Genomic DNA, 19295 nt, shown 5'->3' with positions numbered 1-19295 from the left:
ACATCAGGTTTATATCTTTGGAGGGTGTCTAGTTACTGATAAAATTTCTTCAAGTTGCGAACATTCCACGGCCGGGGAAGCGGCTTTTCCTCCAAATCCTCCAGATAGTATGCCCTTGCTTCGGCAATAGCAGTCACATGGTAGGGCCCCTCCCAGGTCGGAGCTAGCTTTCCCGCGCTCGTATCTTGCGTATTCCCCACTACCTTTCGGAGCACCAGATCTCCCGTGGCAAACTCCCTCTTTCTGACAGCTCTATTGTACCTCCGAGCAAGCTTCTGTTGATATTATGCCAGCCAAATGGTGGCCATGTCTCGGTGCTCCTCCAGCAAGTTTAGCTCCCTAGCCATCAACTCCTCATTCTCGTCAGAAGCGAATCCCGCAACTCGAGCGCTACATAGGTTTACTTCAACGGGGATGACTACCTCCGCTCCGTAAGTTAGAGAGAACGGCATTTCCCCGGTGGATCTCCTCGGAGTAGTTTGGTATGCCCATAGGACGCTTGGCAACTCCTCGGCCCATCTACCCTTAGCGCCCTCCAATCTTTTCTTTAGGCCGCTCACGATAGCCTTGTTGGTTGCTTCCACCTGGCCGTTACTCTGCAGGTAGGCCGGCGTGGAGTATCGGTTCCGGATACTAAGGCCCTCGCAGAACTCCCAGAAAGCTCTGCTGTCGAACTGCAGGACGTTGTCTGATATTAAAGACTCCGGTACGCCGAACCTTGTTATAATGTTCCTCCATACAAATATCTTAACATCAATGTCTCGGATGTTGGCCAGCACCTTAGCCTCTGCCCACTTTGTGAAGTAGTCCACTGCCACCAGCACGAACCTTCGGTTGCCCGTTGCTCGGGGAAAAGGTCCAACTATATCCATCCCCCAGCGGGCAAATGGCCACCGGCTGCCAACTGTGTTCAAGTTCCCGGCCGGTTGGCAGATCATCAGTGCGTGAACCTGACACTGTTCACATCTCTTAGCATACTCGGTGGCTTCCTTCCTCATCTGCGGCCACCAGAAACCCTGTGTCATTGCTCAATGCGCCAGCGAGCATCCTCCCACGTGGCTACTACAGACTCCCTCGTGCAGTTCGGCTAACAGCTCCTTAGCCTGGCCAGGGTGAAGGTATTGTAGGTATGGCCCTTCGAATGATCTGCGATATAGCTTCCAATCGGCAGATAACCAGTACCGAGCGGAAGTTCGCCATACTCTGGCTACCTCCTTTTCATCTCCCAGGGCTCGATCCTCTGAAAGGAAGTCGATGATCGGATCCATCCCGCACTTCTCGGCTTCAGTGACCTGTACAATCAGTGCCCTGGGGGCAATACTTAGCTCAGGCACCAACTCCACCCTGATCAGCTGAGGTACTTCGTCAACTATTGATGATGCTAGAGTTGCCAAGGAATCGGCGTGCCAGTTTTATCCCCAGGCTATCCGCTCAATCTTGACTGTCTTAAAGTAACCCATCATCTGCTTTGCTAGCCGCAGATATTCTATCATCCGGGGATCCTTGGCCTCGAAGTTCCCTTGGACCTGACTTACCACGAGGAGGGAGTCCGAGTATACCTCCACCTCCTTTGCCCCCAGATCCATGACAACTCTCAGTCCTGCCAGCAGGGCCTCGTATTCGGCCTCATTGTTAGAAGCCCTGAAGCCTAACCTGAATGAGTGTTCTAGCTTCAGATCTTCCGGGGTGATGACCACGATCCCTGCCCCTGCTCCAGCCGCATTGGATGCTTCGTCCACAAACACCCTCCATGGCCTGACTTCTACCATGCTGGTCATGTATCTGATGTCGAATGAGCCCAGCCGAGTCCCCCACTTGGCTATCCTCCCCGTAAAGTCAGATCTCCTCAATAATGACTGGAGCGGGTACTCAGTCAAGACATGGACTGTGTGGGCCTAAAAATAATGGGGTAATTTTCGGGTGGAGTGCACAAGTGCCAACACCAGCTTTTCCAATGGTAAATACCTGGTCTCCACGTCAACTAGCGTCTTGTTGACGTAATAAACCGGGAGCTGTGCACCGTTGTCCCTTAGTAGTACGGCGCTTGCCGCATGCTCGGACACAGAGAGGTACATGTACAAGTCTTCTCCCAGCTTTGGGGCGGACAATGTCGATGCTCGGCCAAGGTAATCCTTTAGGTCTTGGAAGGCCCTCTCACACTCCTCGTCCCACTGGAACCCCTTCCACTTCTTCAGAAGTTGGTAAAAAGGCTGGCACCGATCAGCGAACTTGGAAATAAATCAGTTGAGAGCAGCCAGCATACCAGTCAGCTTTTGAACCTCTTTTGGATTGCCCGGCGGTCTGAGACGTTTCACGACTTCAATTTGATTGGGACTGACCTCTATCCCTCGTTTAGTAATCAAATAACCTAGGAATCTACCGGATTCAACCCCAAATGCACACTTATTGACGTTGAGGCGCAGCCGATGTCGTCGAAGTATCTCGAACACTTCTTTCAGGTTGTCAACGTGCTACCCTTCTTGCTTGCTCTTTATCACCATGTCGTCAATGTATACTTCCACCGTCCGTCCAATCTTATCCCTAAACATCCTCGTCATCATTCGTTGATATGTGGCTCCCGCGTTCTTCAAACTAAACGGCATCATGGTATAGTGGTAGTTAGCATCGGGCGTTAAGAATGCCGTCTTCTCCTGGTCCTCGGCGGCTAGGGCAATTTGGTGATAGCCCTAGAAAGCATCGAGGAAACTCATTCTCGGGTGCCCGCATGTAGTGTCCACCAACTGGTAGATTTTCGGCAACGGAAACGGATCCTTCGGACATGCTCGGTTCAGATCAGTAAAATCAACACAAACTCTCCACTTGCCGCTCCTCTTCTTCACGACCATCGTGTTTGCGAGCCATTCTAGAAAAAAACGTTTCCTTTATGGCCCCCGCCTTTCTCAGCCTCCCAACTTCCTGTCTGACGATGTCCACGTACTCCTTAGCAGACCTTCTCGGTCTCTGCTTCTTGGGGGGCACAAAGGATCCACATTCAACTTGTGAACTATGAACTCGGGGTTGACGCCGGGCACCTTATATGGACTCTATGCAAACACATCCACGTTTTGTATGAGGAATAATAGTAGCTGCACCTATTCCCCATCATTCAAGCCTGCCCCTATCTGAAAACTCCTTTCACTTCTCGGTAAGATCTTTACGCTTACCAAATCCTCGGCAGCAGTGGTCCCCTCCACCTGGGGATGCTGTAATTGCTATAGGGGTGCCTTCTTGGCTGATTCCTTTTGCTCGGTTTGTTTGACTGCCACGGCTACCAAACATTGCCTAGCCGCCTGCTGATCACCCCTTATTACTGTAATCCCTTCATCAGTTCGGAACTCGACTTTTACATGCAAAGTGGACGGCATAGCCCCCATGTCATGTATCCATGGCCTTCCGAATATTGCCGTGTATGGTGAGAAAGAGGTGACCACTATGAACGTCACCATTACCTCCCTGCCTCCCATGATAACTGGGAGTGAAATCTGCCCCTCTGGAATCACCATATGTTCGTCGAATTCCATTAAAGGTGTATCATACTTGGACAAGTCCCCCTTTTCAGGCCGAGCCCCTTGTATAGGTCCGGGTACATTACATCTGCGCCACTCCCTTGATCTATCATTATTCTCTTCACTAAGAATCCCCTTATTCGGGCCGTGACTATTAAAGCATCGTAGTGGGGCTGGGTAGTACCTTTCAGGTCGTCGTCATCGAACGCGATGGGTCGTCTATTGTACCTCGGCTTCTTCCTCGGGGACTGTTCACTCACGCCTCCTTCCGCTGACACCACGGTCAACACCCCTTTTTCCGTGGGTGTTTCAATTGTCCTCGGAGCAGCGTGGATGACCTCTATAACTCCCAAAAGGGGTGGGAGAGGGTTTCGACGCGGCCGATCAGCCTGTTCGGTCTCCTGATTCCTAGTCTCCACCAGAAACTATTTCAAATGCCCCGCTTTCACCAACTGTTCCAAGTGATCTTTCAACACCCGACACTGCTCGGTGGTGTGCCCTTTATCTCTATGATAGGAACAATACAAGTTCTGGTTTCTCCTTGACGAGTCACCTGCCATCCTGTTCAGCCGCTTAAAATACGTCTCATTTTTTATCCTATCAATGATGCGGTGTATAGGCTCCTTGAACGTCGCGTTGACCCCCCCAACTGCCGGGCCGGGCTCTTGAATTCTCAAATCCTTCCTGTGTCTGGGGTTGAAGCCGTTGTTCCGAGGATAACTGATTATCAGCTTCTTCCCTTTGGACTGCAACCGATCATCCTCTAAGCGCTTGTACTCTTCTATACGCCTCATCAACTGCCTCATATCCTCAGGGGGCTTTAAGGTCAACGATTCTCTCAGCCCGGACTCTTCGAGGAGGCCCATCTGAAAGGTGCTCACCGCGATCTTTTCATTACCTTCGCCAATCTCGTTGTGCAGCTCCCAGTACCGGCTAGCGTAGTTACGAAGGGTCTCTCCAGCCCCCATCTTCATTGATAGCAACGCATACACGGGCTACAGCACCCGGCTACAAGTCATAAACCGCACTCCGAACTCCTGGATCAGTTCCGAAAAACTATGGACCGAGCCCTTCTTCAACCCATTGAACCACCTCAAAGCAGTAGGCCCAAGGCTCAAGGGGAAAACCTTACACATCAATGCATCGTTATGGGAGTGTAAGGACATCATCTGGATATAATGACTTACATGTTTCACCGGGTCCGTCTTCCCAGTGTAGGAGTTGAACGGTGGCCGTGCGAACCGGCTCGGCATAGGCGTGCTCTCGATATCTCTAGAGAACGGTGACCGGGCAGCTTGACGCAATGCTCGGCTCATGGTTTCCATGGCCGCGTTACGTGGTCGCTCCGTGTCGGGGGAAGTTGATTCACGGTCCGCATACTCTCGCTAGCGGTCGCGGTGCCTATGAGACCTGGATTGATGAGATCCTGCCTCATGGCGATTCCCCACACTTACTGACCTTTCCCTTCGTGCTCCCTGGTCCCTTCTCCTGCGTCGGCCCCGTGCTTGAAACTCCAAGTCCCTGACCGCTCTGTGCAGGCGCTCGAGCTCTGTGTCCCTCCATTCAAGCTCCTGGGCTCCTCTGTCAAGGCGGCTGCGGCTTGAGGCGTCAGACATTGTCCGGAGGGTTTGGTACGACCCCTCTTCGGGCCCAGACTCTTCTGCCTCCTCATTCCTTCTGTCCTCTTGCCTTTTCTGCCTCATTTCCCGCCATGTAGACCCCCACGACGACCCTCTAGTGCCGCTCTCTGCATGGCTTCTCTGTCCGCTTCCAGACATCTTCACAAGCGCGCCAAGATAGCACTACAGCTACGTAGGAGTTCCCCACAAACGGCGCCAATTGTGCGTCCTAAAGATATGGCTACTAGGCCTTAGAGGAGTTTGGGCTCACAATCTATTTGTACAATGGGCTTTTGGATTTCCTACCACGGGTGGCACGATGCTCGGCAGGCCCGTTTCCTGAGTCTCCCTGTTTTTCTCACTATCTCTCCCCTTTCTTCCTTGTGGAGAATTGATATCTGTTCTCCTCTAGTCTCTTTCCTCTGAAATTGCCAACCCCTTTGACTGAATCTTCCCTGCCTATTTATAGCCAAACTTAGTGGAACGGTCATGATTATTCCTCTGACGAGTGGAGGGAGGGGTCCAATACTATTACCCATAAGTAGGGGTTTAGTTGGGAGTGGGAGGAAATAAGAGTGGCATTGGAACTGGCTCCACCACTGGGTTTGATGCTCGGTAGGGGCGTTCCCTAGGCAATGGAAGGGAGGTCCAATACCGTTTCATCTAAGTAGATGCGTGGTGGCGGGAAGGAGAAAATGATAGTGGCGTTGGGACCAACCCCGTAGTAAGTTTTGTGCTCGGCAGGGGCACGTCACAGGCTATTTTGAGCACTCCAAGCTTGAACCTCTTGGACAGTACACGCGTTACTATGTGTGATCAGCGTGGGGCTCTTATAAGGGTTAGTCTTCACGGGCCTTTGGGTGATTGGGCTTGACAGGAGGTAGGGCCCGTACAGAAACGAACAAAAGAGAAAGTAATGAATTTTAAGGAAAGAGGTGAGCACTATGAAGAAGAATTGATAGAAGAAAAAAAATTAAGGTAAAAATACAAAACTGATCTTCTAACTGTCAACGTTTTTCATTTCAGTTCTCTAATTTTAAGTTTTGTCATTTCAGTCTTTTAACTTTCAATTTTTATCAATCTAAGATTCTGTTAAAACTCAGTTAAAATTACCGTTAAACTCACTGAAAATTGACCGTTTTACCCTCTTCTTTTTTATAAATTTCAGAATTAAAAGAAAAAAAAGTCTGTAAAAAAAAAGAAAACAACAACTACAACAACAAAAATGACTAGATCCTCTATACGGTAAATACCCAAAAATTTAGAAACTAAACCCTTTCTCTCATAAACTTTATCTATTTCTTCAAAGCCAAATTTCGAAGTAAAAAATGAAAGAGAGAGAAGAAGAGCAAATGTATTTAATTATTTTATATATATATATATATATATATATATATATATATATAATCTATACTACCCTTCCCCTGTTATCTTGTCGTCTTCTTTTCCACTAAAATTTATTAGTTGGGTTTTTCCTTTTGCTTGCCGGACTAAGACAAAGCCACAAGGGCATGAATCTCTCCTTTGCAAGCCACTGCGATCTCCTTTTGCCTCTGAGAACCAACCTCTGCCACCATAGCCTCGTCGATCTACCGCCACCACAGCCCGCCGACATAGTCTCAACAAGCCACCACAACCCCGTCGAGCCATTACCACCCAAATCGTGAGAGAGAGAGAGAGAGAGCAAGCGAGCTGAGAAAAAGAATCAGAAAATGAGAGGGAGAGAGAAGAGAGAAGAGAGAAGAGAGAGTCTGAAAGGAAAGGGTGAGAGAAGATGAAGATAGTGGAATAGTGAATGAAATCTGAGTTGACAGAGAAGAGAGAGACTCCAAAATTGAGAAGGTTTAAGGAGGATTCTAGGAGTCCTAATGATGCTATGGGTGACTCTTTATCTAAGGGATCGTATAGAGATAAGCTGGTTGGGGCTATCCTAGGGGGATATGTACAGTCTTTTGATAATCCATACTAAATCCACTTTTCAAGTAATAAAAAATAAATGATCAACTAAAAAAGCAATTCCAGAACTACCAAATATAATAACGATGCTTAGGTTCAACGGAACCCATTCTTGAACGATGCTTTGGAGTTGAGAGAGAGAGTACATGGAAGTGCAAGGGGCTGGTGCATGCGCGCAGTTGTGCTAGAGAGAAACTGAGAAAGAAGGAGAAGATAATCTTTTGATTTTACCAAGTGTAAAGCGTGTTAAGGGGCGGGAGTTTGAAAATTTTCAAGGGCATTTCTGTACTTTTCATTTAAGTGAGCTAAGTATCCTGACCTGTCAATTTTATACAGGTGTCAAGTTTTAATTGGACCATGAAACACCAACTAGATGCTGACTTGGTATTCCAGAAACAACATATACTTTCTCGAAGAGAAAACCTTCTGTCCGGAGCTGGTAGAAAATGGCTTGTTTACGCCACCAATCAAGAGCTGCCACGTCAGAATTTAACGAGGAAGCAGTACACTTGATAACACAAGATTATAACCCAAACCCATCTAAAATTATCAAAAACGTATTCAGAAGCAGACCTGGAGAATACCTTACCAACGCCGAACCAAGCCATCTTCTCCTCTTCTCTGACCACCAGAGCTCCACCTCGCCGCTGGAGCCGCCGCGGCGTCGTTCTGAACCGGCGCCGACCCACCCAACCTCAAGGTTTGAGATGATTTCTATTTATTGTTTGATTAGTTATTTCCCCAAAATTTGTTAGGTTTCGAAGTTTTGATGGGTTTGGGTTATTTTTTGGATATCAATCTGTTCATATTGGTGTGGGTTTTGTTGATTTATATGGATTTTTTTTTTTGGCATTTTCATGGGTTTTTATTTTCCCAAAGTTTTTTACAGAAATCTTGGATGTGTCCGTAGATTTGTTGTGTGAGTCTGGGTTTGGAGTTACTTTAACAAGAGAAACATTGGTAATGATATTATCAATTAATTGAATAGTGGAAAGGTGAGCGAGTGGGGTTCGGGAAGATCTTAAAAAACCACATTGCAAGTGAAATTTGTACCGGTGTCATCTCTCTTCAATTCCAAACTTGCGTTTTACATGGTTTTGAGAAGAAAGTTTTAGATGGGTTTGGGTTATAATCCTGTGTTATAGAGTGTAGTACTTCCTTATTAAATGTCTAACATGGCGGCTCTGATTGGTGGCGTAAACAAGCCATTTTCGCCACTCCGGACAGAAGTAATTCTCTTTCTCGAAACACTATATACTTTCTCGACGACAAGACAAGGCGAGGTTTTTCTAACTCTTCATCATCTTTATCTCTATCACTCTCGGTAGTCTATCTTTGGCTTTGCTGTGAAAGAGTCTCAACTGAGCTCGAGCTTGTGCATGAGCTTTGCCGAAGCCTGAAGGTTAGCTCTCTTTTGGATTGCTTCCCTCGATGATGTTATTGGTTGCCATGGCTATGAGTGACCCATCTCTTCTCTTGTTTAATGTAGTTTCACTCGCTGGGTTCATGTTCATGTTCATTACTAGCTAGGTTCATGTTCATTCTTAGGTTTGAATTTGATGAAATATTCATTGCTAAATTTCACACGAGTGAGAGCTAAAATTGTAGGGTTCGGTTCAGATCTGGGGTTTTTGGTGGTGTGGGTTTCAGTTTCACACGAGATGAAATTCAGTACCTAATACCCAAGCAATGGATTTTAAATTTTCTATTCATTTCTTGTATAATTGATCTTTTACTTATACTCTAAACTTAAAATTTTTTTGTTCAGATGATGAAAAATCTAAGACCAGAGTTTCAGTGACTTTTTTTTTTTTTTGTAAATATTTTCAAAATATTAAATTTAACTTAAATAGCCCAAAATTTAAGATTTTATTGCTTCTTTCAGCTTTATTCTGCAATGTTCTGTTGATCAAATTGGCTGCAACCTAATAATACTAAGTAGGTGACTTTATCAACCCATTTAGTGAGCCATTCTTTTTCACATCTTTGCCAAAACTTCTACTTTGCAGAGTGCTTTGATATGCTTATCTAAGCAACATTTTGTGCTAACCTTATATGAATTTTTTTAATCTGTATTGGTGTGTTGGATTTGATTATATTGGTTGAAACTTGGCTATATGATGTTTCCAAAATGACTTTACTATTTAAATTTTATTTGTTAATTACCCTTAATTTATTGTTAAGTTGGTGCTAAATTTTATTAAAAATCATATTTTGAGAGGTACTTTAAAAAAAAAAAATTTATTCCAATCTTCTGTTAAATTTGATCGAAATAGTAAGCTCATAATTTAATCTCCATTATGATTTCAAATTTAATTTTTCTTGTACCTGTTCGTTCATTAATTTGAAGAGAAAAATTACACAACACTCTTTGAACTGAGGCGAGGCACTCGCTCTTTTTAAGAAGATTCAAGCCTTTGGTTGGCTAATCTTTGTAACCGGTGCTGATCTTATTTGACTTGTCTCTCCTAGAAACAACATTTGCACAAAGTGTTCAAGCCCAAAACTCTACCCGAATTAACACTCTTCCATGGCTAGAACTTCTCTATCTTATTAGTGTATAAGAATGCTTGTAATTGTTGAATTTTTTTGTGAATTATGGAATAGGTCTAAATAAGCCTATTTATAGGCTCAATGGGCCTTACAAAATTATTACCCAAATTAATCTGATTAATTAGGTTTATAATTTTGATGTAATGCGTGTTACAAGATTAATTACTGGACATAAATCTAATAGGCTGGAGTTATACAATTAATGGACGAGATAAGGAATTTCTAAAGAATGAAAAGGCCCAAACAACTAGTCTATTAAGTGGGTTAATGGTTCTTCATTTTCCATAATAAAAACGGAGTATTAATTTGGGTCATTTACTTACCAATGGATATGGTAATTATTCTCAATGGGCTGTCAAGTAGGAGGATCCAAGTGGTTGATTCATTTCCATTTTTGACACCTCTCTCTTATGCACGTATCTAGCCCAATATCAGAATCAATACATATTAGCCCATTAACCACCACAATAGACAAGAATAAAAGAGTCTCTCTCATTTTCAATGTGGAATTAAACATTTCACTTACTTGTGGGTTTCAGTTAGCTCAACTGGTAAAGTCTCTGATGGTTGAATAAGAGATCTGGAGTTCAATCCCCACCTACATCAAAAAACTAGTTGGTATCTTAGTCTGATGATAAAGAGCTATTATTAAAAACGGACGCCATAGTTTAAAAGTCTCTAAAAAAAAACATTTCACTAACTCCTCATATTCTATATTAACTCTCACATTTTTACATTTATATTGTAATATAAATTCATTTTAATTAATTAATATTAAAATGCTCCAAATATCTCACTAGATCCAGTGAGATATCCATCGAGTTTGGCGAGATCTCATCGGATCTTCACCGTTTTCTGTCGAAATCTCAATCATCTTATCCTCTATCGGTTTTGACCAAAACCAACTCAATCTGACCTGTTAATGTTACTGATCAACGTAGGGGAATTTTTTTCTAAATAATCAAATCCATCAAAAAATTTCATTAGTTAGCAAGGTTTCAAAACAATTTAGCAATCCAACAAATCGAGCCCTTGAGACTCGATTTTGGTCGAGTTTCATATTTGAGAGTGAAACACTCGAGTTCCTTGCTCTTTTGTTTTCCCTTCGTTCTTCCTTGTTCGTTTTCCTTTGTTCTTTATTCTCAAGAACAGACCCACAATTCCAGAAACACCTACCCATGGCAGAAACCACGCCCACTTTAGGAACAAACTCATAAATCACAAAAATGGTTTTGGTTCGGGTTGAGAGATCACACCCAAACCACACCCATGGAGATCAGATCAAACCCAGAAACCACACCCACCCATGGAGATCAGACCACTGCCGATGGTGGCGATGATCGTCGGAGAAAGAGCCGAAGAGCTTGGCCACGGAAGTTTAGAGAGCAGAGGAGTGGGTTCGTTGTTTTTGATTGATCTGGGTTTGTTGTTTCCTTCTTCTTTGTTGATTTGCTTTCTTCTTTGTGATCTGTGCCTATGAATTTGTGAAAGAAGAACGAAGAATGAAGGAAAACGAAGAAGGAAGAACGAAGGGAAAACAAAAGAACAAGGAACTAGAGTGTTTCACTCTCGAGTATGAAACTCGAGTGTAAAACACTCGATTTCAAAAATCCCTTGACGAAGGGCCTTTCGTTTTGCCACCTGCCGGGATCAAGTTAAGTTTGGGTGGAACCCAAACCCAACTTGTGGATAGCCCTAATTATAAACACTCTATTTTGTATTGGCCAATAATAATCTTCAGTTCTTGGTTCCAATGAGTTCATGTTTAGGGTGCTCACAAATGTAGTTTCACATATGGAAGTTGTGCGTCCCAAAGATATGGTTACTGGGCCTTAGAGGAGTTTGAGCTCACAATCTATTTGTACAATGGGCTTTTGGATTTCCTACCACGGGTGCCGCGATGCTCGGCAGGCCCGTTTCCTGAGTCTCCCCATTTTTCTCACTATCTCTCCCCTTTCTTCCTTATGGAGAGTTGATATTAGTTCTCTCTCTAGTCTCTTCCCTCTAAAATTGCCAACCTCATTGACTGAATCTTCCCTGCCTATTTATAGCCAAACTTAGTGGGACGGTCATGATTATTCCCCTGATGGGTGGAGGGAGGGGTCCAATACTATTACCCATAAGTGAGGGTTTAGTTGGGAGTGGGAGGAAATGAGAGTGGCATTGGAACTGGCTCTACCACTGGGTTTGATGCTCAGCAGGGGCATTCCCTAGGCAATGGAAGGGAGGTCCAATGTCATTTCATCTAACTAGATGCTTGGTGGCGGGAAAGAGAAAATGATAGTGGCGTTGGGACCAACCCCGTATGTAAGTTCTATGCTCAGCAGGGGCACGTCACAGGCTATTTTGAGCACTCTGAGCTTGAACCTCTTGGACGGCACGCGCGTTACTATGTGTGATCAGCGCGGGGCTTTTATAAGGGTTAGTCTTCACGGGCCTTAGGGCGATTGGGCTTGACAGGGGGGTAGGGCTTGTACAATAGCCCCACCTTGATTCATGTTTTGCTTTAGGCGATGAATCAAGGATCCCGGGCAAGTTGCAGTGGTGGCTTCCCGCGGACGTATACTCTCGGACGTATACTCTCGGCACCTTAATATGATAATGACAAAGGAACCAAAAGCTGTTATAGCTAATATTTCCAAAGCTCATCTGTTTAACCTCTTTTCCACTTATTCTTGTAGCTCAACCATGCCCCTGAAATGATAAAGACAAATGTTGATGCTCAAAGTACTAATGACTTCAATTGTACTCAAATAACTTCAAAAATTCAGACCACTAAATGGTAGTTCACTGGTTATATATCTTCCCAAAGTAAAAGACGATTTTAACTAAATTTAATTACACACTCAACAAAGGCCAATCGCAATTATTAGTCATTGGAAAATTTAACCTATAACCATCCATCTACAAATTACACAAACACAATATCGCAAAAAAAAAAAAAGAAGAAGAAGAAGAAGAAGAAGAAGAAGTTAAATTGCATACTTGGTCCTCAACCTTTGAATTCTGTTTCAAAACTTTCCTTATACTCTAAAATGTTTTAAAAATTTTCCTTCTTGTCAATTAAAGGATCCAAAATGATGGCTTAGCAAAAACAATTCATGAAATGAGGTCACTTTGTTATGGCATGAATCTTGTTTGTCATGTCAACAATTTTATTCATCACATGACAATAAGAACTTTTTGGAAACAATTTGGAAAGCATAGGACTAAAAATGAAACATTTTAAAATATACTGATGATTTTGAAATAAAACTTAAAGGTTGAATCTTCAGAAATGATAATAATAATCAAAGGTTGAGGATGGAATATGCAATTAATCAAAGAAACAAGAAGTAAAGAAGTGGGTGATTGTCACACTAAGATTGACTAAGTGGATGGACTCCAACAATCAACCAAACCCCATTACAAATAAGTTGTTAAAGACAAATCTAACACATCATCATACCCCATTATGACGCTTTCTATATGTATTAATAGTACTAGTTTCAAAATGAATATGTTTCATTTTCTATTCATAATATGGCTCGAAGCATATTATGATTTTCTTTTTCTTTTTCTTTTTAATCAAGAATAGTGCAGAAAGTTATAATATCAAGAGAATACGAATTGACTAAAAAAGGATGAAACTTTTAGCAAATTTAAGTTAACAAAGAACATTTGTGTATATAAATCTTTCCATTTAAGAAAAATAAAAAATAAAATAAAATAAAATAAGTCAATTAGAAAAACAAAGTAATTAACCCAACAAAGCAAGTTGTTGAAAATTGTTTTTGTTGAAAGTAAGTAATTAACCTACTGAAAGAAATAAGTTTTTGTGGATACTTTTCCTTCAAAATAATTTTCATAAACTTAGAAGAGTAGGTCTTTATTCGCTTGCACATTTCTTGTAGGAACACTTTGTGGCATATCTGTCATTGTGCTATCCACCCTCAAGTATTATATATAGCACATTTCATCTATGGTCAATTGTTTTGTCAATGTGCCAGCCAACATTAACGCCTATATATAATGAAACTAATAGTAACCATCTGAAAAAAACAAATCAGCAGTGTATGGTGTTTTCTTAGCACAGAGAGCCAACAAATTAATTCATTTGAGATTCTAATTCAAAGTCTCACTTTAGCCACTGCATTCCGTCAACGATCAATAGAATCTTTTTAAATAAAAATCATGCCCAACAGCTACATAAAGATGGCCAAATCCCAATAACACTACCATAAATAACCTGTAATTATATATAAAAATTACATTCCCTTTTTTTGTCTGACCACACAAAACTCATTACTAAAAATAATAATAATAATAATGCAATGATACAAAAAGAGAGGGGGGATGAAACATAAATTTGACATAGACCCCAGAAAGTAATATCGAAAACTGAAAGCATACTCAGAAACTTAAACTTCAAAGAGTCTCTCAAGTATATAGAGCCCCTAAAACAATTGGGGTATAAAACCATTATTGAGAGGGGAATATATTCTTAGATCCTTTCATAAATTAAAATAATAAACAAATAAGTCTTTCACAGTCATCTTTATTATATTTCTGCCGAAACTAAACAAGAAAATCACAATAACAAACTACAAAATTTTTACTAAAATTATAAACTTTGACACTTTCAATGATGATAACTATCGAACAGGTACAAGAAAAATTAAATTTGAAATCATAATGGAGATTAAATTATGAGCTTACTATTTCGATCAAATTTAACAGAAGATTGGAATCATTTTTTTTTTAAAGTACCTCTCAAAATATGATTTTTAATAAAATTTAGCACCAACTTAACAATAAATTAAGGGTAATTAACAAATAAAATTTAAATAGTAAAGTCATTTTGGAAACATCATATAGCCAAGTTTCAACCAATATAATCAAATCCAACACACCAATACATATTAAAAAAATTCATATAAGGTTAGCACAAAATGTTGCTTAGATAAGCATATCAAAGCACTCTGCAAAGTAGAAGTTTTGGCAAAGATGTGAAAAAGAATGGCTCACTAAATGGGTTGATAAAGTCACCTACTTAGTATTATTAGGTTGCAGCCAATTTGATCAACAGAACATTGCAGAATAAAGCTGAAAGAAGCAATAAAATCTTAAATTTTGGGCTATTTAAGTTAAATTTAATATTTTGAAAATATTTACAAAAAAAAAAAAAGTCACTGAAACTCTGGTCTTAGATTTTTCATCATCTGAACAAAAAAATTTTAAGTTTAGAGTATAAGTAAAAGATCAATGATACAAGAAATGAATAGAAAATTTAAAATCCATTGCTTGGGTATTAGGTACTGAATTTCATCTCGTGTGAAACTGAAACCCACACCACCAAAAACCCCAGATCTGAACCGAACCCTACAATTTTAGCTCTCACTCGTGTGAAATTTAGCAATGAATATTTCATCAAATTCAAACCTAAGAATGAACATGAACCTAGCTAGTAATGAACATGAACATGAACCCAGTGAGTGAAACTACATTAAACAAGAGAAGAGATGGGTCACTCATAGCCATGGCAACCAATAACATCATCGAGGGAAGCAATCCAAAAGAGAGCTAACCTTCAGGCTTCGGCAAAGCTCATGCACAAGCTCGAGCTCAGTTGAGACTCTTTCACAGCAAAGCCAAAGATAGACTACTGAGAGTGATAGAGATAAAGATGATGAAGAGTTAGAAAAACCTCGCCTTGTCTTGTCGTCGAGAAAGTATATAGTGTTTCGAGAAAGAGAATTACTTCTGTCCGGAGCTGACAGAAAATGGCTTGTTTACGCCACCAATCAGGAGCTGCCATGTTAGACATTTAATAAGGAAGTACTACACTCTATAACACAGGATTATAACCCAAACCCATCTAAAACTTTCTTCTCAAAACCATGTAAAACGCAAGTTTGGAATTGAAGAGAGATGACACCAGTACAAATTTCACTTGCAATGTGGTTTTTTAAGATCTTCCCGAACCCCACTGCTCACCTTTCCACTATTCAATTAATTGATAATATCATTACCAATGTTTCTCTTGTTAAAGTAACTCCAAACCCAGACTCACACAACAAATCTACGGACACATCCAAGATTTCTGTAAAAAACTTTGGGAAAATAAAAACCCATGAAAATGCCAAAAAAAAAAATCCATATAAATCAACAAAACCCACACCAATATGAACAGATTGATATCCAAAAAATAACCCAAACCCATCAAAACTTCGAAACCTAACAAATTTTGGGGAAATAACTAATCAAACAATAAATAGAAATCAGCTCAAACCTTGAGGTTGGGTGGGTCGGCGCCGGTTCAGAACGACGCCGCGGCGGCTCCAGCGGCGAGGTGGAGCTCTGGTGGTCAGAGAAGAGGAGAAGATGGCTTGGTTCGGCGTTGGTAAGGTATTCTCCAGGTCTGCTTCTGAATACGTTTTTGATAATTTTAGATGGGTTTGGGTTATAATCTTGTGTTAACAAGTGTACTGCTTCCTCGTTAAATTTCTGACGTGGCAGCTCTTGATTGGTGGCGTAAACAAGCCATTTTCTACCAGCTCGGACAGAAGGTTTTCTCTAAATCTTATTGACAGCTTTTTATATTTCTCATGAAAATGGTGTCAAATTTTCTTATTATAGTTTATTAACAATTGTCTTATGTATCAAAAAACAATTGCCCTAAGAGCATTCATTAGCATGACCCTTAATTTATGAGTTTATATTAATCACTCTTACACAACATCAAACTTTATTACTTTATATTTTTTTGAGAGTTTTAACCTTATGGCGTCCGTTCTGATGATAGTTCTTTATTATCAGACAAAGACATCAATAAGTTTTTTGTATAGGTGAGAATTGAAACTCAGATATCTTATTCAACTATCAGAGACTTTATTACTCTATATTAACCATACTACTCATGCACAAACTTTATTATCTGACCATTTTATTTTTTTTTACCTAACATTGAACTTTATTAGCACACTACTCATGCACAAACTTTATTGCATCACTATTTGTTCCTTTAGGATCTATTATATAACTATTTAGATATATTAATATGGGTCGTATTAACATGTGCCCTTAAGGCATTTGTTAACTAACCATTTAAGGAAAAAAAATTAATATCACTTTTATGGAAGATACAAAAAGTAGTAAAGAGAGTTTTTAAAAGTATTTCATAAATCAATACTTTAAAGACATCTGTTAACTTCTTCCTATTAATAGAGAGAGAGAGAGAGAGAATTGTTTCAAGTCTCAACACTGCTGTCTATGTCAATGGTTTTGGTGTTCAAAATTTTGTAGAATTGGGTGAAAAATGAAAAAAAGAAGTGGATGAAACATCACCAGGACCCATACAATCAACCACCGATCGATCCAAACAAAACACAAGAGGAGGCAAGAGAAAGAGCAAAGATGAAAACAAACCACACACAAATAAATGCATTGCTTTGATCAATGGCTGTGGTGAGAGTCAGAGATGAGGGTAAGAAATATAGGCCAATCGAGACAGTGAGAGGCAGAAAGAGAGATTTTGGAAGAGTCTGTACATGGGAACAAAGAGGACAGCTAGAGAGATTGAATATTCAGATAAGAGTAATAACGCCATTGCAAGCATTATGATTCAATCAAAAGTAAGCACATGGGAACAAAGAGAACAGATAGAGAGAGATTGAATATTCAGATAAGAGTAACGACACCATTGCAAGCATTAATTCAATCAAAAGCATTCACATGGGAATAAAGAGGACAGCTAGAGAGATTGAATATTCAGATAAGAGTAACGCCATTGCAAGCATTCAATCAAAAGCATGCATGTATATAGGGTCAACACTCAACAACAACAACAACAAAAAAATCCTCTCTAGCTCTTCAGCCCATATAACTTTTTAAGGTAAAAAAAATGTAATTATACCATCTATATTACAAACAATTTTATCACAAAAACCTAATAAATTGATATAACAAGAACACAATAAGTGTCACTTTAACAACATAATGAAAAGATGTTTTTTTTTTTTTTTGTGTGATTGATCACACATCAATTTTTAAGGCTTATATTAATCCAATTTGTAATACAAAAAACTAGTACCACAAAAAAAAAAAAGCACAACTTTTGCCACCCTCGTGGCTAGCTGATTAGTGAAGAAAAAGTAGTAGATTAATATAAAAGTGATAGATAATCAATTACAATTTACCACGTAGAAGAGTTGTGGCAAAAATTGTGAATTTGTTTGTTATAGTACAATAACTCTTTGTAATATTCTCAAGAATCTCAACCTCACTCTTATCCTTTAATTGACTAATAAATCATGAAAACTGTGTGCATGGCTTTATAAATTGAAAGTATCACAACTTATTTGCTACTTGCAAGTCCAATAACAAAAAGCAAAAAGGAAAAGCAAAACCATAGTCTTCTAAACTCATCCCCATTAATATATATCCTCCACCAAAGCATTACCAAAACATTTCCAAATGAGTTCATCCACCCAAAAAACCATACAAGACAAAACATTATCAGGGCTTGAGAACCTCAATAGGGTCCTCCCAACTGGCACAATCTTCTTGTACCAGTTACTCAGTCCAGTCCTAACCAACTATGGCCAGTGCAGCAAGCAAGACCATCCACAAGTATCTTACTGCCACTCTTGTAGGTATGTGTTGCTTGTCTGGCTTCATTACTTCATTCACTGACAGTTATGAAGATCATGGGAAAATCCACTACGGGTTTGCGACAACCAAAGGTAAACTTTGGCCCTCGCCTAAGGACAAGACATTGCCAGCCAAAACGCTTGGCTTTGAGGACTTTGTTCATGGCTTCCTTGCGGTGTTCGTGTTCGGTGTTGTAGTGTGTTTGGATAGAAATACCGTGGATTGCTTCTATCCATTGCCCGAGTCCCATCGTAGGGCTTCGCTAGAGGTGCTTCCTCCAGTTGTTGGTGCAATTTCTAGTGTGGTTCTCTTATATTTTCCTAACAATGGTTGTGGAATCGGATACCTTTCTTTAAGTAAATCTTCAAATGATTCCAACTCTGGTGCCGAAAAACCAGCTGTGACGAGAACCGAAGGTAGTCTAAGTGAGGTTTCTGTGGTTTCATCTTCTGCTAAAGAATAATTCTAGGAGTACATCCAATCACTCATTCAATTTCACAACTTGCTAACTTGTACAATTGTGAGTGATGCACATTTTCTGTCCACTACGGAAAATATGGACCTAACACTTTTTATCGAACATTCACAATCATACAAATTAGGAAGTCGTGAAATTGAGTGTGAGTGAAAATGAGTGTCAATATGCGAACTGTTTTTTTAATTGGTTGCCTTATATTCATGTTCCCTAGTATAAAAGTTTGACATAAATGTAACTCGGGATATCCCAGGTTTTTTGGACCACCTGTTCTCACGGGATAAAACAGTTGCTCCAAAAAGAAAGGAAGCCTGAACAGATATGGCACTCTTGATGTGATCTACATGTGTGGGCTTTGCAAAATGCGAAGCATGACTTCAGCTGACGTAGCCATATCCCGTGTATGTTGTGGTCTCTTTGTTGGCTGGGTTTTGTGGTTGGAGCTTTAATTGTATTTAAATGTAGTATGTATGGAGTGTGTAACAACGAATGTTGAATGGTTATCTGTGGAACTATACCAACACACTGTCTCTTTCTCATATTTCTGTAGTCTAA

General features: G+C 40.6%; 1 protein-coding gene, 1 long non-coding RNA gene and 1 pseudogene across 2 annotated transcripts; 1 reads left to right on the top strand and 2 right to left on the bottom strand.

The window, feature by feature from the left end:
* Positions 1–3931: 3931 nt before the first annotated feature.
* Positions 3932–4474, bottom strand: LOC142624811 (uncharacterized). Its single transcript, XM_075798560.1, has one exon. It carries the CDS (start codon positions 4472–4474, stop codon positions 3932–3934), a length of 543 nt encoding a protein of 180 aa, XP_075654675.1.
* A 7768-nt stretch (positions 4475–12242) lies between these two features.
* Positions 12243–16024, bottom strand: LOC142626168 (uncharacterized). The gene is made up of 3 exons (XR_012842466.1): positions 15906–16024; positions 15202–15424; positions 12243–12328 (listed from the first exon to the last, which is right to left on the bottom strand). It is a non-coding gene; the product is annotated as an uncharacterized LOC142626168 (long non-coding RNA).
* Positions 16025–18025: 2001 nt separating this feature from the next.
* Positions 18026–19276, top strand: LOC142623165 (protein DMP2-like; annotated as a pseudogene).
* The last annotated feature ends 19 nt before the right edge of the window (positions 19277–19295 follow it).

Source organism: Castanea sativa, chromosome 2 (assembly GCF_040712315.1).
Source record: "Castanea sativa cultivar Marrone di Chiusa Pesio chromosome 2, ASM4071231v1".
Lineage (NCBI taxonomy): Eukaryota > Viridiplantae > Streptophyta > Magnoliopsida > Fagales > Fagaceae > Castanea > Castanea sativa.
The sequence above is the reverse complement of the archived record's forward strand: the minus strand, read 5'-3'. Positions and strand labels throughout refer to the sequence as shown.

What these genes read in the sequence shown, in the direction of transcription:
- LOC142624811 (XM_075798560.1), bottom strand. Translation starts at nt 4,474, where the DNA reads ATGGGGGCTGGAGAGACCCTTCGTAACTACGCTAGCCGGTACTGGGAG.